The sequence below is a fragment of the Bos javanicus genome, chromosome 5, assembly GCF_032452875.1.
Source record: "Bos javanicus breed banteng chromosome 5, ARS-OSU_banteng_1.0, whole genome shotgun sequence".
NCBI classification, from domain to species: domain Eukaryota; kingdom Metazoa; phylum Chordata; class Mammalia; order Artiodactyla; family Bovidae; genus Bos; species Bos javanicus.
The window spans coordinates 114,384,159-114,400,023 of NC_083872.1; the positions used below are offsets into that span (position 1 = coordinate 114,384,159).

Below are 15,865 nucleotides of genomic sequence, written 5' to 3' on the forward strand. Positions count from 1 at the left end.
TCTGTGCTCTAGAGCCCATGCTCTGAAACAAGAGAAACCCCACAGTGAGCAGCCAGAGCACCACAACTGGAGAGAAGCCCCGGCTCACCGCAACCAGAGTGAGCCTGTGCAGCAGAGAAGAGCCAGCACAACCAAGGAAAAAAAGCCGAATATCCGGTGAGCCTGGCCTAGGCTCGCGCCCACCCTTGGCTGTCTTGATCACTGTCTGATGAACCCTTTTCTCCCCTCCATGTCCTGCTGCCTGGCTCTGTGAAGGACACTGTTCCGCCTCACACAAGTGTCTGCAGAAGTGCTCCTGAGATCTGCACACAGGCGCAGTGAGCTCAAAAGCGAGAAGACAGACCACCCATGCCTCTGACTGCTTTGTACTGAAAGTCCACAGCGCCGCCTGCAGTACCTGCTGATAGGGCCGCCGCACCCCGGCCTTGCCCTCCGGCTGCCCCAGAGGACTCTTGTCAACGCTTAGGGAGGCTGAGGCCAGTCTGTGTCCCAGAGAGTTTCACCTTCCCAGGGGGTCTTCCCCTGGCCTGGCCATCATGCCCACTCTCTCTAGCAGGCGAATCAGTATAGGGCTGTTTTATATATGTTTCTGTTTGTTTGAAACAGTCCACAATTAAGAGAAACAATGCGGACAAATGTTTGATGAAGTAGAAAGAGGTTTTTGATTTATTGTAAGGGGAAGAAAACAAATTACAGAACCACTGACTGTACAGCGTGAAGGCATTCTTGCAAAGGAACACACGCCTATATGCTTAGAAAAAAGCACAGGAAGACTCTAGGTGTTCACGGCGGGTGATGGGAGAGTAGGTGACTTTATTTTTTTTCCTTTTGCTTATATTTTCCAGTTCCTTTGAATATGAATTACTCATGTAAGAAAGTAAACACACAGATAAAACAGAGGGAAATAACTGCATCTGAATCATACTTTGAGAAGCCGAATGACACAGTGGTTAAGAATGCAGGCGCCTAACCGACTGGCAAGCAGGGTGACCCTGTCACCTCTCTGAGCATTCTCTGGGATTTGGGAGGGTGTTTTCCATGCCTCCTTCCTGGACTGACTGGGCTTTGCTTGTGTTGGAGCCGTCAGTCTTGGACACGTCGAGTTGCCCAGGATGAGGGGAAACGTGTGCACAGGCATGCAGGTGGCACGGGTCAGGGAGTCGGGGCCTTGAGCATCAAGGGAAAGGCTTGGACTGGATCCTAAGGCAGTGGGAGCCACAGAGGGTCCTGAGCCGGGGTTGGGGTGGGGGCATGGAAGGGGCAAGAGAGGAGCTGGGGTCCAGCTAGGGAGGACAGCAGACCAGGCTCAGGTGGGGTCTCTGGGATTGGACAGAGGGAAGCGCAAGTTAACGGGAGGCTTCCCAGCACGGGAGGGGCACCCACATCTCATCTGGACCCACGTGTGAATCCCTCGGGCAGCCACTGGCCCTCTGCAATGTAGGGTCTCCTCTATAAAAAAGGAGGGGCCGGGTATGTTTCTTCTGCCCCCCCACCCCCCGCCCCTGGCCCTGGTGTGCAGCAAGGGTTTGGGAGTGGACATCTCTGCCTACCAGGAGGCTCCCCCGTGGGCCTGGAGCCCCGCATGCATGCCAGGCTGGGCGGGAGGAAAGCTGCGATGCCTACCCCCACGGGGCTTCCGGGGCAAGCCACCAGGCACCTCCTTACAGGAAGAGGGCCAGGGCTGGCAGCTCACTGGGAGGCGTGGCCAGATCCACTTCATTAGAAACAACAGCCGCAATGCCTGGGCCCCGGTACTTTGAAGGATCCAGAAAAATGTAATTTCTTTTAAAATCAGAAGAAAAAGATGAAGAGAACGTTATCCTTTTTTCATCCTTATCTTTAGATCAACACAGTCAAAGGCTGCCCTTGAAGGCAGAAATGCCAGGGCCTAGGAAAGTCAGACCCCAGCCCTGGGGAAGCAGGCATAATTGACCTTGTCCCCCGCTTCCCTGCCTCTAGTGTCCAGTGTGGGCAATTGTGGTTCGGCCGTCTAGGGGGCCCTGCCAGGCCAAGTTCGCCAAGGGGGCCAGGACAGGCCTGGGGCTGCAGTCATTAAGCAGCACCAGCAGATGAAGAGGTGAGGTGCTCAAGGTCCGGACCTGAACATGCTGTCTCATCAGAGTGACCCTGGCAAACTGGAGGCCACCTCTGGGCTGTGATGCTCACTGAATGTCCAGCGTCTGTGGTCTCCTGTATTACCACCTGGCATCCTCCTCAGTCCCGCCATGCTGGGCCCATTTTACAGATGAGGGGATGGAGGCTGAGCAAGCCAGCCACAAGGCAGCTAAGCCCAGACTCAAGAGTGCAGCTCCGGCTCCTGTCCTGGGGTGATAGCTAAAGGAACTGGGTGCTCCTCCGGAGATGGGGGCCCAGGGCGGCTGTGTAGGGGGCTGTTTAAGGTTCTGCCATCAGGCGACTGCAGTTCCCCTCTTGCCTCTATCGCCCCATTTTACAGACGGGAAAAATGAGGCTCAAGAGGAGAAGGGACCTGCCTGCAGCGCCGGCTGAGTCGGCGCGGCGCGGCGCGGCGCGGTGGCCATCGGGGGAAGGAGCAGCGGCCGGGAGACCCGCTCGTGCCCGCGCCCGGGGGAGGCGGCGGCCGGAGGCGGGAGCGCCGGGACCCGCTGGGCTGTGGGCGGCGCGGCCCGGGCTTCCAGCCAAGCCGGGCGGGGCCGGGAGGGCGGGGCAGGGCGGGCCCCGGGAAGGGCTGCCACCTCCCGCCGCGCAGTGCCCTTCCTGGAGCCGAGTCCTCGTCGTCGCTGGTGAGTGGGGACGGGGCGACGAGGGGGTGGCGGGAAGGGGGCCCCCGCGGGGAGCGACCCCCGACATCGCCCGCAGCGGTGGGAGGCCACGGGGCAGCACTCTGACCCGGATCGGCCGGAGGGGCGGCCGGGGCGGCAGGGACCCCAGTCCTGGCCTCGGCGCTCGCGTTCCTGCGCTTCCGGATCCTGGCGAGATGGGGGGCGCGGGAGGCGGACCTTGGGCAGCCCCGCCCTGCTGCACCCCACCGGGGGCCAGGCACCCCTGCTTCCCACCCATTCCCTAGCTGAGCCTCCGAGTCCGGCAGAGGGTGGGAGTGGCAGAGCCAGGTACTTGAGATCACAAAATGCCAGGGAGACCTCGTGCTTCTGATCCACTTGAGACACCCCACTTCTACAGGAGGAAACCCAGGCTGAAAAGGGGAAGTCATTTGCTCAAAGCCAGAGAAGGCCCCGCAGAGCCTTAGAACCGGGTCCCTAGATCCCCGTGGACTGTAGCCTGCGCCCCTGGTGTGGGCAGGACCCCCCAGCTGTGAGCTGCCTCTCCTGAAAAAGAGGTGGGAGCTGGGAGCCCTGGTGGCAGGGGTCATGGTGTTCCCTGATGACTGGGTTTGCCTCTTGGTGGGTGGCCAGCCAAAAGGCACAACCAAGCCAAAGATGGGGAGAAGGAAGGATTTCTTACTTGCAACAACTGAGGAGAGCGTCTTGCAGCTTTCCCGAAGCAGCATCTCCTCCCACAGCAAAACCGTGTGTGTTAGTCACTCAAGTCACGTCCGACTCTTTGCCACCCCATGGACTGTAGCCCGCCAGGCTCCTCTGTCCCTGGAATCCTCCAGGCAAGAATACTGGAATGAGTAGCCATTCCCTTCTCCAGGAGATCTTCCTGACCCAGGGATCAAACCCAGGTCTCCTGTACTGCAGGCTGCTAAGCATCCGTGCATATTCATAAAGGGGCTTGAGTGGAGGAGAATTCATAGAATTCATACAATTGGGACAAAGCTCAGCAACGTCCAAGCTTCTGTTGATTGAAATCACAAGGGATTAGCAAAGGTCAACTTCTTGTTCCTTAGGTTCCAATCTATCTGTTGGCTGGGAGTGGGGATTGAGAGGGTGGGGATGAAATTCTGCGAAACAGCTAAAAAAAAAAAAAACATGTTTCAGGCCAACTTTCACCACGGAAACAACTGGGAGTCTTCACAACTGACTTATTATCTTTGTGGTTGTTACTTCTCTTGCCTGTTCGTTCATTCATTCCCTTAAGATTATTATTGGGGATCTGTTCAAGGGCAAAGAACCCTGGCCAGGCTTACATCATGAAACAGGTCAGTCCTAAAATGGTTTCTCTTGTGTCAAGAGAGCCATGCCTGGTTCTTCCTTGGGGATTGTTCTGCCCTGTCTGCTTACAGTGGGGGTTCCAGCTATGGACACAGTGCTGAGCGCCGGAGCAGCCTGGCAAAGGCCCCGTGGCCTGGCCTGGGTTGGGAGTCTCTCTGCTGGCCTAATGAAATATGATGGTCCCTGGTACTGGCCACGTGCAATGGAGTGAACGGCAGGAGGACCAGGACTCTAGCCTTCCCTGAGGATATGGGGTTGAGGCTGTTCCAAACGGGTCATGTCCAGGAGGAGGCTGCGGACGAGGAGCATGGCCCAAGGTGCCTGGCACAGGGCCACGGGCCCCCGTGTCTCTGTGAAGTGTGGGGACCCCACACAGGGCAGCAGGAGGCAGGGTCGCTCCTGCCTGGTAGCTCTGGGTTGGGAAAGGTGCTGGGGAGGAAGGGAGGGGAGGCTGCCAGTCTCTTCGGAGAGCAGGGAGACAGGTGCTCAGCACCCCCAGAGGGGGGCTCAGTGGGAATCCTAGGTGCCCAAGGGGGGCTTTGAACAGAGGAGGGCCTGACTCGCTCACCCAGGACCCGGCCCAGGGGCTCAGAGCAGGGCGGCCGGGATTCAGATGCTTTCGTGGTCCGATGGCAGAGGCCTGCCGCCTCCATGGTGTAAGCCCAGAGGCCACTTTCTCTGCCTGCAGAGTGTCTGTGTGTGTGTGCGTGTACACACACATGCCTGCCCCTCCTCCGCCCATGACCGAGTGGTATCCGGCTGGATCTGGCAGAAACCAGAAACCACTGATGGTGGGTCGCTGGGGAGGGGAGGGTGGGGGGCGCTGCCGGGGGAGAGCCTACTTTCTGCTGCCTACACTTTTGACTTTTCCCGATTTCATTTTTGAATCTGTCTCTCATGTGCATTTCCTGTGACTTATTTTTATTGTGCCTGCAAAATAAGTGCCGGCAATGTGTGTGTCTGCACTCTGTCTTAAAAAATCAGTCATTCTCCCTAAAGCAGATTCCCTCTTGTCACCCCCAGCCCCCGCCGCCCCCACCCCACATCGGCCGGGTTTCCAGCCGGAGGCAGAATCTTCTAGAACTGTGTGGTCTGTTACACTGGATATTTTCATAATGAAAAAGATGAACAGAGCTTATCATGAGGAGGATTAGTTGTGAGTCATTAAAAAAAAAAAGAGGAGGAGAGTCTTAAAACAAGTCCCTGGGACCATCAGTTCCACCAGCGGTGGCTTGCAGGAAAGATAAGCTCGGGAGGGTACAGCCCGGGGGTGAGGAGCCCAGAAACGGCAGAACTCTGCCCGTTTCTGGGCAGCGCTTTCTGTCCCCCTCTGTCTCTGGCCTCAGAGGGCAGAGGGCTCCTCCAGAGGCCCATTGGCTCGACCCCCACTTCGCAGACAGGGACACAGAGCCCAGGAGTGAAGCATCACTGGGACCAGAGACCCCGGGTCTTGCCCCAGGGGGCCCGGGAGGACTCATCCTGAAACTGCTGCCCGCGAGCCCAGTCAGCACCTGATGCCTCTCGGGGATGGGACACTGGCCCTGAGGCTGGAGGCAGTGAGGCTGTTGGCCCTGAGAGAATCTTCTGGAGTGCAGGCAGAGGGTGGAGTGGCTGAGGTGGGGTGGGAGGAGCTTGAGGGCTCACCCCACAGCCCTGGACCTGGCAGGCTTCTGGGGCAGGCCTTGTCAGGCTGGAGGAGGCTGGCGGAGGGGAGGTGACCCAGCCCTCGTTGTGACTGGCCATATGACCCAGAGCTAAGGCCAGCAGGCTCCCTGATCAGGGCCTGGAGGGGTGCTGTGGGCTTCAGGGTCACCCAGATCTGGAAGCTTCAGTGACGCCTTGTGCTTTGGTTTCCTCACCTGGAGAATGGTGTGCGCCTTGGAGGCCGAGACGGTGTGGGACTCAGTTGAGAGGTGGCTGGCCCCTCACTGGTGGCTGCTGTGAAGCTGGGTGGAGTGATGCTGACCCAGTGTGAGCCCAGCCTGGGCCTCTGCCAAGCTCCTCCCCACCCTGCTCACTCCCGGAGGCCAAGTGCCTTCTCCTGACCCCAGGGCTTGGGTGCTCTGCTTTGCCCTTCTTGGTCGAGGTTTCAGTGGCCTCAGGCCTCAAGGATGAGGCCTTTCAGAAGCATTTTCACCCCGAGTGTTGGGTGACTGACCGGCTGACATTTTCTCAGCCTTGGGTCTGCGCCATGAGACTGGGTCTTCTCCTGGAGGGATGCGTGGCCAACTCTGACCCTCCCATCCCCTCGCTTGTCTGGCCCTCGCTTGAGTCTCCTCATGACCCCATGAAGCAGGCAGGGCAGGTGGTACCCACCTGATGTCAGGGGAAACTGAGGCCCAAAGTGGAGCTTTGGCCTGAGTTCACCAAGAAAGTTGGAGACGGAGCCAAAGTTTGGGCTCTGAGTCACCGTCTGATGGAAGCAAATAAAGGACAGGTGGGTGGCTTTGCCCCTCTGCCTGAGCCCCTTCCTGACCACTGGTGGTCTCTAATCCTAATACTTGGGCCACCTGATGCGAAGAGCTAACTCACTGGAAAAGACCCTGAGGCTGGGAAAGATTCAGGGCAGGAGGAGAAGGGGGCGACAGAGGACGAGATGGCTGAATGGCATCACTGACTCAATGGACATGAGTTTGAGCAAACTCCAGGTGTTGGTGAAGGACAGCGAGGCCTGGCGTGCTGCAGACCATGGGGTCGCAGAGAGTCGGACACGACTGAGCAACTGAACAACAAGCCCATCCCAGAGTGGGTCCCTCTCAGGCCTGCCTGGGCCAGCTGCCCCGCCCAGCCCTGCCCAGCCCAGCATGACTCAGCCTGGTGGGTCCCCTAATCGGGTGATTCAAGAGCCTGGCCATCCCCATGAGGCCTCAGGAAGCTCCCTGTCTGGACTGTCTCCACATGGGCATCTGAGCTACCTATTTTCGACCCCAGGGCTGGGCAGACCCATTAATCCCCTTGGTCCAGTGGTGCATAGATGAACACAGCAGCCTGGACGGGTGGGCAGAAGTGTGGGGTTCAAGCTGTGCTCCATCACCGCGGCCTTGGGAGAGCCAGCACCCCTTCCCGGGCCTTTGCTTGTTCTGCCCAGCAAGGGGCCAGGGTGATGGGCTCTCCAGCCCCGTCAGCTGGCACGCTGGGCACCGGCTGGGAGCCTAGGCACCGGCTGGGAGCTGTGACCGGGTGACACCTGCCCACGACACCTTGGGGAGAAGTATGGATACAGGCCACGATGTTCATAAACCTCAAACACACGCTTGGTGGGAGAAGCCAGACCCCACGGTCCACAAAGTGCGTGGTTCCACCTAATTGCGATGTCGGAAAAGGCAAATCTGTAGACGCAGGAAGCAGCCTGCTGGTTGCCAGGGGCTGGGGGCAGGAGGATCAGGGAGGGACTGCTCATGGGTGCTGGGGCCTTTGGGGGGTGATGGAGATGTTTTGGAGCTTAATATAGACGGTTGCACAACATTGGAAATGTATGAAATTGCCCCTGAACTGTGCACTTTAAAATGGTTTCTTCATGTGTATGCCTTTCATTTCAGTGAATCACAAGCAACAGGAAATAAAAACCAAATGGTCAGGAGCCTCTGAGGGGCCTTGGTGGCAGGTGGGGCATCTGGGGCCAGGGGTGGAGGTTAGGGACTGATGCTGTGATGAATGCAGGGAGAAACAAGTAGGAGGGGATGCAAATTTGTGTCCAAAGCAGGATACTCTTTTTAAAAATGTTTATTTTGGACTAATTTTAGACTTAGGGCAAAGTCACAGAGGTAGTACAAAGTTGCCACACACCCTTCACCCAGCTTCCCCTCCGGGACCAGGAAATTCACACCCTGTTGCTAACCCTGCTAACACCATCCGTTGGCCCAGGACACCGTCTGCCGGGATCCACCTTCTGTTTAGCTATTACTTGTCTTTAGTCAGTGATGCATCCTTCTGTCTTCTTTCCTTGCCTTCCGTGACCTGGCCCTTTTCAAGAGTGCTAGAGGGCAGGGCAGGTATGTGGTCAAATGTTCCTCCAGCCAGGACTGTGACAGTTTCTCAGGACTGGACCAGAGTTTGCATTTGTGGCAAGAATACCACGTTGAGTGTGTCCACCTCCCTGAGCCGGGACATGTGTCTTATACTGGTGGCATTAACCTTGGTCATCTGTAAAAGGGACACTCCTGGGGGGGCATTCATTTGGGACAAAGTGGGCATAAATTGGGACTGTCCTGGGTGAAGGCTCATACGATCATCCTGAGGAGGCCTGAGCTCTGGCCCGGCTCAGGGTCTGACCCCCGGCCTGCCCTTGGACCTCTGGGCCTCGGTGTCCCTGTCTGCGTGTGAGAGTCAGTGCGGGATGAAGCCCTCCCACCTGCCTAGCCCACGTCACGGTCTAGGGGAGCCCTCAGGCCCTGAACGCAGCTCATCATGGTTGCCCAAAGGCTGCCACTGGACTGTGGTTTCAACACATCTATTACACAGGCCGAGCAGGGCTGTGCCCGGTGCTGTAGACGAGAAAGCGGCTAAGGTGGCCCGGGCTCCCCTGAAGCGACACGGGGTGGCCGGGTCCCCGGGCTCCGCGTCCCCCTGGTACCGGCACCGGGCCAGTGCTCTCCTAGACCTGGCAGAGGCGGGCCTTGTGTTGTAGTGAGATCAGATCCTCACCCCCTACCCCAGGAACAGTTCCGTGCCCCCTGGAAACCAGAGGGCTGGGTGGGAAGGGGTGAGGGAGGAACACAGGCTGGTTTACCTGTCGGGAGCCAGCCCTGGGCAGTTTATCCTCACGGTTCACCTGTGCAGCGATCGCGGTGCGGGGGGCGGGTGGTGGGCTCACTGGCCCCATTCCACAGGTGAGAAAACTGAGGCCCGGGGACGGAGCACTCACTCACTGGATGGCAGGGCCGGAGTCTGCCAGATGCCTAACACCCTCTGACGGTTCCTTTTATTTTTTTTCTAATATTTCTTTATTTATTTAGCTGCGCCGGGTCTTAGTCGCAGCACGTGGGATCTTTAGTTGTGGCATGTGGCCGACTATTTAAAAGTGTGCTCGTTATAGACAGTTTGCAACATGATAACAGAGCATCTTAAGTCCTGCTGGCAAGTGTGGGCCGTAGCCTCCCGAGCTACCTGCTTGTGGAGGGGCCCTGCCCCCGCCCTCGGCACCTTGAGTCCGAGCACAGGTGGGGTAAGATGGTGTGAGCCCCTCGCAGGGTCAGAAAGGACGGTGCTCAGGCCGGGCTCACAGTGGTTCCCAGGAGGTGTTCGCTTTAGGCGGATGACGGCTGCTAACGTCTTCACGTGCTTGTTACATTAAAAAAAAGTTTTGTTGGCCACAGCCTGCAGCAAGCTGAACTTGCACCCCTTGCATCGGAAGGCAGAGTCTTAAGCACTGGACTGCCAGGGAGGTCTGTCTTTAAAATGCGTATCCACGTTATCTATTTTTTGCTAAAATCGGGATGATTCTGTCGTCTATTTTATATTCTGTTTTCTGCACTGAATGTTAAGGACAGTTGTCACGTTATTAAAGAGTCCGCCCAGCTGGACTTGGGGGTTGGCCCGTCCCTTGCAGTCCCCAGTCCTGGGCAATGAGCTTGCTTCTGCGTCTCGGGCGCTTCTGCATCTCCAGGCCAGCAGCTGCCCTGCTGCCCCCATCAGCCTTCCTCCTTCACCCGGCGCCCCAAGGGCTCCCCGCTGCCTGCAGGTGGGCACAGCCTCATCTCTGCATCTGCTGGCCCGCATGCCAGGTGCCTTCCGGCCCCTCTTCCCTCCCGTGTCCTGGGACAAAGTGCTGCCTGTCCTTCCTGCACCCTCTTCTCTCTGACCCCATGTTGGGGTGCCCACTCTGAGGTCTGGGCCCATTCTCTTCCACCCACCGTGGTGCCCAGCCCCCACCCAGCAAGTGTGCTGAACTGAGTCCTGCTCTGGGGCCTCTTATCTCCTACACACGGCCCGGGCCCTCCAACTGGAATCAGGGTGTGTGAGCGGGAGCTCGGTCCCTTCATTTTGTGATGAGGAAACTGAGGCCCAGTCAGGGGTGCTGACAGGTTTGGGGGTCCCATGGCAGGTCCAGGCAGCACTGGCCCCCAGCATCCAGCCGGCTGGACTCTCGGCCCCAGTGAGCTCAGCTCTCTGGGCGCGGGTAGGTCCTCAGTGCAGACCTGGGAGCTGCTGGGCAACAGGGTGTGGCCGACAGGCCAAGTCCGAAGACTGAGTCCCCTCGGCCCCTGCCCGGGGGACTCCAGCCCTGGGGTGGTGGTATCGGCACTCCTGCCTGAGCCCTGCTGGCCTCTCAGGGCTGCTGAGGGGCCTTCACCAGCCTTAAACTCTGTCCCTTCTCACCCACAACTGTAAGGTTTTCGAGCTGGGCAGAGCCCCAGAGTGCTGTGTGACCCCAGGCAGGCTGCTTTCCCTCTCCAAACACAGGGAAGGGGAGGCAATTTCAGGGCAGACCTGTGGGCTGACGCTGCAACACCTCCACAGAGATACCCCCACTGGGCTGGACCCAGGTCAGGATGTTGATGTCCCGTCATTTGCCGGAGGTCACTGGGTGGGAAAGATCCCCTGGAGAAGGGAAAGGCTACCCACTCCAGTATTCTGGCCTGGAGAATTTCATGGACTGTATAGTCCGTGGGGTCGCAAAGAGAAGTCGGACACGACTGAATGACTTTGACTTTACACAGTATGTTGGTAGGGGAGTGGGTGCTCGAGCCAAGCTGTCTGATACCAGTTGTCACATGAATGACAGTGACTGAATGGAAAGTCCTGGAGCTCTGGGCGCAGGGGTAGACTGACGCAGCCTCGGAGAGCCCAGACCAGCACTTGACCTGGGGAGGAAGGGCTGGGTGACCTTCTTGATGGAGGCTACCCAAAATGGCCTTGAATTAGGTGGCAGAGAGGAGGGGTCATTTACCAGGAGACACGAGGTCAAGGGTGAGGGTAAGCGAGCAGAAGAGTTTGGCAGCTGGAGCAGGGACCGACGTGGAGCCGACGGGGGCAGGGGCACCCAGGGGGCTGCTGCCCATCAGAGCAGTCTTGTGGGTGGGGGCAGGAGTTTGGGTGGAAGTGTGTTCCCTGGAGCTCTTGGGCTGGGGCGCCGCTGGCTGTAGGGTGAACTCAGCACCCCCCACCCCCCAGCCTCACACATCTTTTCTGCACCTCCTGCCTGTTCCATCAATTGCTTGTTCAATCCATGTGGGATGAGGGGCCGGTAACAGACCCACTGCAGGTCTGCTCACAGGAGGTCCTTAGGAAACGCCGGGGAGGCCCCACCCCCCACTCTGGAGCCTGCCCATCTCTCACCCCGCCCTGTCTTCTCTTTCAGAACTTTCCGGAACCGCAGCTGCAGCCGCAATGGCCCCACCCTGGGTGCCTGCCGTGGGCTTCACGCTGTTGCCCAGTCTGGGGGGCTTCCTGGGTGCCCAGTACACCCGCGGAGAGGGTTTCCGCTGGTACGCCAGCCTGCAGAAGCCCCCGTGGCACCCGCCCCGCTGGATTCTGGCTCCCATCTGGGGCACACTCTACTCGGCCATGGGGTAGGTGGGAGTGGGCGCTGGCGTGGCACTGGGCCTGTCCACCTGCTGGGTAGGTGGGGCAGGGGAGGCCCAGGCCCGCGGCCTGAGCGTCTCCTCCAGAGGTGAACTCTCCAGGTGCCTGTGGGGAAGTGGGTACCGTTTCCCGGCCCCGTTTGGCAAGTGAAGGTGGAGAAAGCGGTGAGGCCTGTTGGTTGCACAACCGAACGCTTTCCTCTGAGGCCTCCTGGAAGGGGTGGCAACCTCATACTGGCACTCTGGCTGTTTTTACAACTGCAGGGAGAGGCCGGCCCTGCGTGTACAGTTCAGACGTGGGCAGGCGAATGCTTCCAAGACCAATACAGTGACAGCAACAGCGGTCATAGCAGCCATTTGTTGGGCGTCCGCCTGGGGTCAGGCTTTGCCTTTGTTAAGGTTCATGACCCCTCGTTTGACAAGAGACCTCCCGAGGACACAGGGCCCTACAGGCCTTCCTGGACAGACCTGGGAGGTGCCCAAGGAAACGCAGGACTGGGTGAGGGAGTGCGCACCCTGCTGGCTGCAGTGGGATTTGCACCCAGGAGACTGGTCCGCTTCCCACCGTCCTCTGCAATGTTCCCAACACGCAGGTTCTGTGCCAGCCCAGTGGGACTGTAGGGGGCAGAGAGTGGAGACCGGGCCGATGCCCCAGGCTCCTGATGGGAGTAAGACAGTCCTGAGTGTCAGCCGGGCCGCACCCTCTTCCACCCCCTGGCCCTGCCGTTGGGCCGATGCCCCAGGCTCCTGATGGGAGTAAGACAGTCCTGAGTGTCAGCCGGGCCGCACCCTCTTCCAGGCCCTGGCCCTGCCCCGTCGGCCTGCGGTTCTTCTTCCTGTGTCCCGCCTTCTCCTCACCGTCCTAGTCCAGAGGCACCACTGTCGCTGCCTCCACTTGCTCCAGCCTCCAGGCCTCCCCTCCCCATCGAGATTCCGATAGAGCGTCAGTCTGGCATCACCTATTTGCGGAACCAGCAAACCTCTCAGAGTAGAGAGCTCAACCTCTGGCCTCCGACTAGCTGGATTCAAATGCAGACTCACCTCCCGACAGCCTGCCAAGAGCTCTGAGCACTTCGCCCCCGTGCCTCAGTTTCCACACCTGTAAGATGGGGTGACAGTCCTGCCCACCTCATGACGTAATCATGAGGATGAGTGAGCTAATGCTTGCAGAAAGGTGCCTGCATGTGTAAATGTGGGAGAAATGAAGTGAAAGTCACTCAGTCGTGTCCAACTCTTTGCAACCCCATGGACTATGCGGTCCATGGAATTCTCCAGGCCAGAATACTGGAGCGGTTAGCCTTTCCCTTCTCCAGGGTAATCTTCCCAACCCAGGAATCGAACCTAGGCCTCCCGCATTGCGGGCTGATTCTTTACCAGCTGAGCCACAAGGGAAGCCCAAGAGTCCTGGAGTGGGTAGCCTATCCCTTCTCCAGCGGGATCTTCCCGACCCAGGAATCAAACCAGGGTCCTCTGCACCGCAGGCGCATTCTTTACCAGCTGAGCTGTGAGGGAGGGCAGTAGCTATTGTCGTCAGTGGTGGTATCACTGCCCTTGTGGTCCTAGGAGCCCCAGGACCGGGTTCTCTTCTGCTTTACCTCCCCAGTACCCCCCTCAGACCTTGAGGGACAGTTGACAGTAACACAGGCTGACTCAGGGTCTCACATATGCCCCTGGAAGTGTTAGTCACTCAGTCGTGTCTGACTCTTTGCGACCCCATGGACTGTAGCCCACCAGGATCCTCTGTCCATGGGAGTTCTCCAGGCAAGAATACTGGAATGGACAGCCTTCCCTGGTGGCTCAGACAGTAAAGCGTCTGTCTAGAATGCGGGAGACCTGGGTTCGATCCCTGGATGGGGAAGATCTCCTGGAGAAGGAAATGGCAACCCACTCCAGTATTCTTGCCCGGAAAATCCCATGGACAGAGGAGCCTGGTAGGTTACAGTCCATGGAGTCGCAAAGAGTCGGACACGACTAAGCTTTCACTTTCTTTCTTTCCCTTCTCCACGGGATCTTCCAAGCCCAGGGGTTGAACCCGGGTGCCCTGCTTTGCAGGCAGATTCTTTACTGTCTGAGCCACCAGGGAAGCCTGTATATGGCCCTAAACCTTTACATATTTTTGTGGCCTAACCCTGGCAAACTCATCCTTATCTCCTAAGGCCCAGTCCCAAATCCCCTAAGGCACATTCATTTGCATGCCTTCTGTACATGCTTCACTCTTGACAACACTGATGATGTCAATTATTTATTGAGTGTCCTACTCAATTATTTATTGAGTACCTGTCCTAAGGGCAGCTGAGTACTGCCCTTAGCACAGCCAACATATTAACTAGAATCTCCGCAGCGACCCCATGAGACAAAGGCCCAGAGAGGTTAAGGAAGTTCCTTGAGGTCACATAGCAGTCAGAGGCAGGGCATGCCTGAGTCATCACTCTGTGGTCTCAGAGGTGAGTGTGGCTTCCTGCCTTGCAGGGAGGCCCCTGGCCTCTTCCCTGTTGGTGCCCTGATCGGTAGCCTCTGTTTCAGGTATGGTTCCTACATGATCTGGAAAGAGCTGGGGGGCTTCTCGAAGGAGGCGGTGGTTCCCCTGGGCCTCTACGCTGGGCAGCTGGCTCTGAACTGGGCATGGCCTCCCCTCTTCTTCGGCACTCGACAAATGGGCTGGGTAAGTGTGGCCTTGGCTTGTCTCCCTGGTCCCTGGAGATGGCCTCTCCCTGGGGGGGACATGAGGTACCACATCCCAGCCCCCCAGGGCCAGGATCTAAAGGTGGGGAGCAGGGGAGGCACATGGCTCCTGGTCCATTCAGAAGCTCTTAGCGGGGGCGGGGGGGGGGGGCGGTGCGGGTACTTCCCTGGTGGTGCAGTGGCAAGATTCCGCGCTCCCAATGCAGGGGGCCCCGGGTTCGATCCCCGGTCAGGGAACCTAATCCCGCCTGCTGCAACTAAGCCAAATGCAGCCAAATAAATATAAATATTTTAGGACTTCCCTGGCAGTGCAGTGGTTAGGATGTCACATTTCTAATGCAGGGGGTTTGAGTTCGATCCCTGGTTGGTGAACTAAGATCCCACATGCGAACTAAGATCCCACATACCACAGGGTGTGGCCAAAAAGAACACAGCTCTTAGCAGACCAGTGCCCCTCAGCTGCTTTTCCTCCACGAAGGAAGCCTTGTGGGGCTCTGAAGCTCCATGGATTCAGGGGCCTTGGGTGCAGGAAAACCCACCTTATAGCTGATGCTGTGCACCCCTCCATGTGGCAGAGTCAGGCAAGGGTGATGGTTCCCATCTTACAGATGAAGAAACTGAGGCAGAGAACGGGAGCAGGGCTTGGCCAGGTCACTGAGAGGCGGCTGGAGAGTGCCCTCTGCTGCTGTGGTAATTGGGCAGCTGGGGCACACCACCCCGTGGGTCGTGGTGCCTCAGGCCTCCCCGTCCTCATCTCTGCAGGCCTTGGTGGATCTCCTGCTGACTGGCGGCATGGCAGCAGCCACGGCCATGGCCTGGCACCAGGTGAGCCCGCCGGCTGCCTGCCTGCTGTACCCGTACCTGGCCTGGCTGGCCTTTGCGGCCACGCTCAACTACCGCATGTGGCAGGACAACCAGGTCCGGAGGAGTGGCCGGCGGCTCTCGGAATGAGGACGCCTCGCCCTCCGAGGACTGCAGCCGCTGCGGGTCAGGCACTGCTGGTGGTGGGACCCCCAGGCTTCCGCAGCCACCAGGCCGCCTGTCTGCTCTCAGCCCAGGGGGTGACCAGCAGTTCCAGAGGTGCTCCTCTGAGCTGAGCCCCCACCCCAGAAACAGCATCCTGCGCCTTCAGCCCTGCTCGAAGCTCACTTTCGGAACATGGAATTTTATAAGCCAAATAAAGTGTTTCAACTTCTTGGCCATGGCCTGTTTGCTTGGGTGGGACCCCCGGCCATGGGGAGGGCAAGGGGCTCGTCCTCCGGCTGGGTATGTCTGGGCTGGGTCATCTATGGGATGCAGACTAACACCTCTCATGACCCTTCCAGGAGAGGTGGCCTGCCCAGGGTGGAGTGGCAGACATGGGCAGAGAATGGGTGCAGCCTTTGCCCCCAGCCCGGGGAGGAGGTCCTGTCCACCCTCTACACATCCAGGAAGGCCAGCCCAGGCTCCTGAAGGGCCCAGGCACACTGCCTGGCTCTGCTCGAGCCCCAAGCATGGCCCTCCGCTGGCCTCAGCCGGGATGGGTGCCGGGCCTAATACCAGGCTCAGCCCCCCGGGGACAAATAC

General features: G+C 58.7%; 1 protein-coding gene across 1 annotated transcript; it reads left to right on the top strand.

Moving 5' to 3' along the window:
• Window positions 1-2,661: 2,661 nt before the first annotated feature.
• On the top strand, window positions 2,662-15,497 carry TSPO (translocator protein). The gene is made up of 4 exons (XM_061418783.1): window positions 2,662-2,762; window positions 11,395-11,605; window positions 14,141-14,279; window positions 15,062-15,497. Exons 2-4 carry the CDS (start codon window positions 11,424-11,426, stop codon window positions 15,248-15,250), a joined length of 510 nt encoding a protein of 169 aa, XP_061274767.1. The 5' UTR covers window positions 2,662-2,762; window positions 11,395-11,423; the 3' UTR covers window positions 15,251-15,497.
• Window positions 15,498-15,865: the final 368 nt, after the last annotated feature.

Excerpts from the sequence above, each read along its gene's own strand:
- TSPO (XM_061418783.1), top strand. The coding sequence starts at position 11,424 with ATGGCCCCACCCTGGGTGCCTGCCGTGGGCTTCACGCTGTTGCCCAGT. Across the intron at positions 11,606-14,140 it reads ACACTCTACTCGGCCATGGG|GTATGGTTCCTACATGATCT; the intron begins GTAGGTGGGAGT and ends CCTCTGTTTCAG. Across the intron at positions 14,280-15,061 it reads GCACTCGACAAATGGGCTGG|GCCTTGGTGGATCTCCTGCT; the intron begins GTAAGTGTGGCC and ends TCATCTCTGCAG.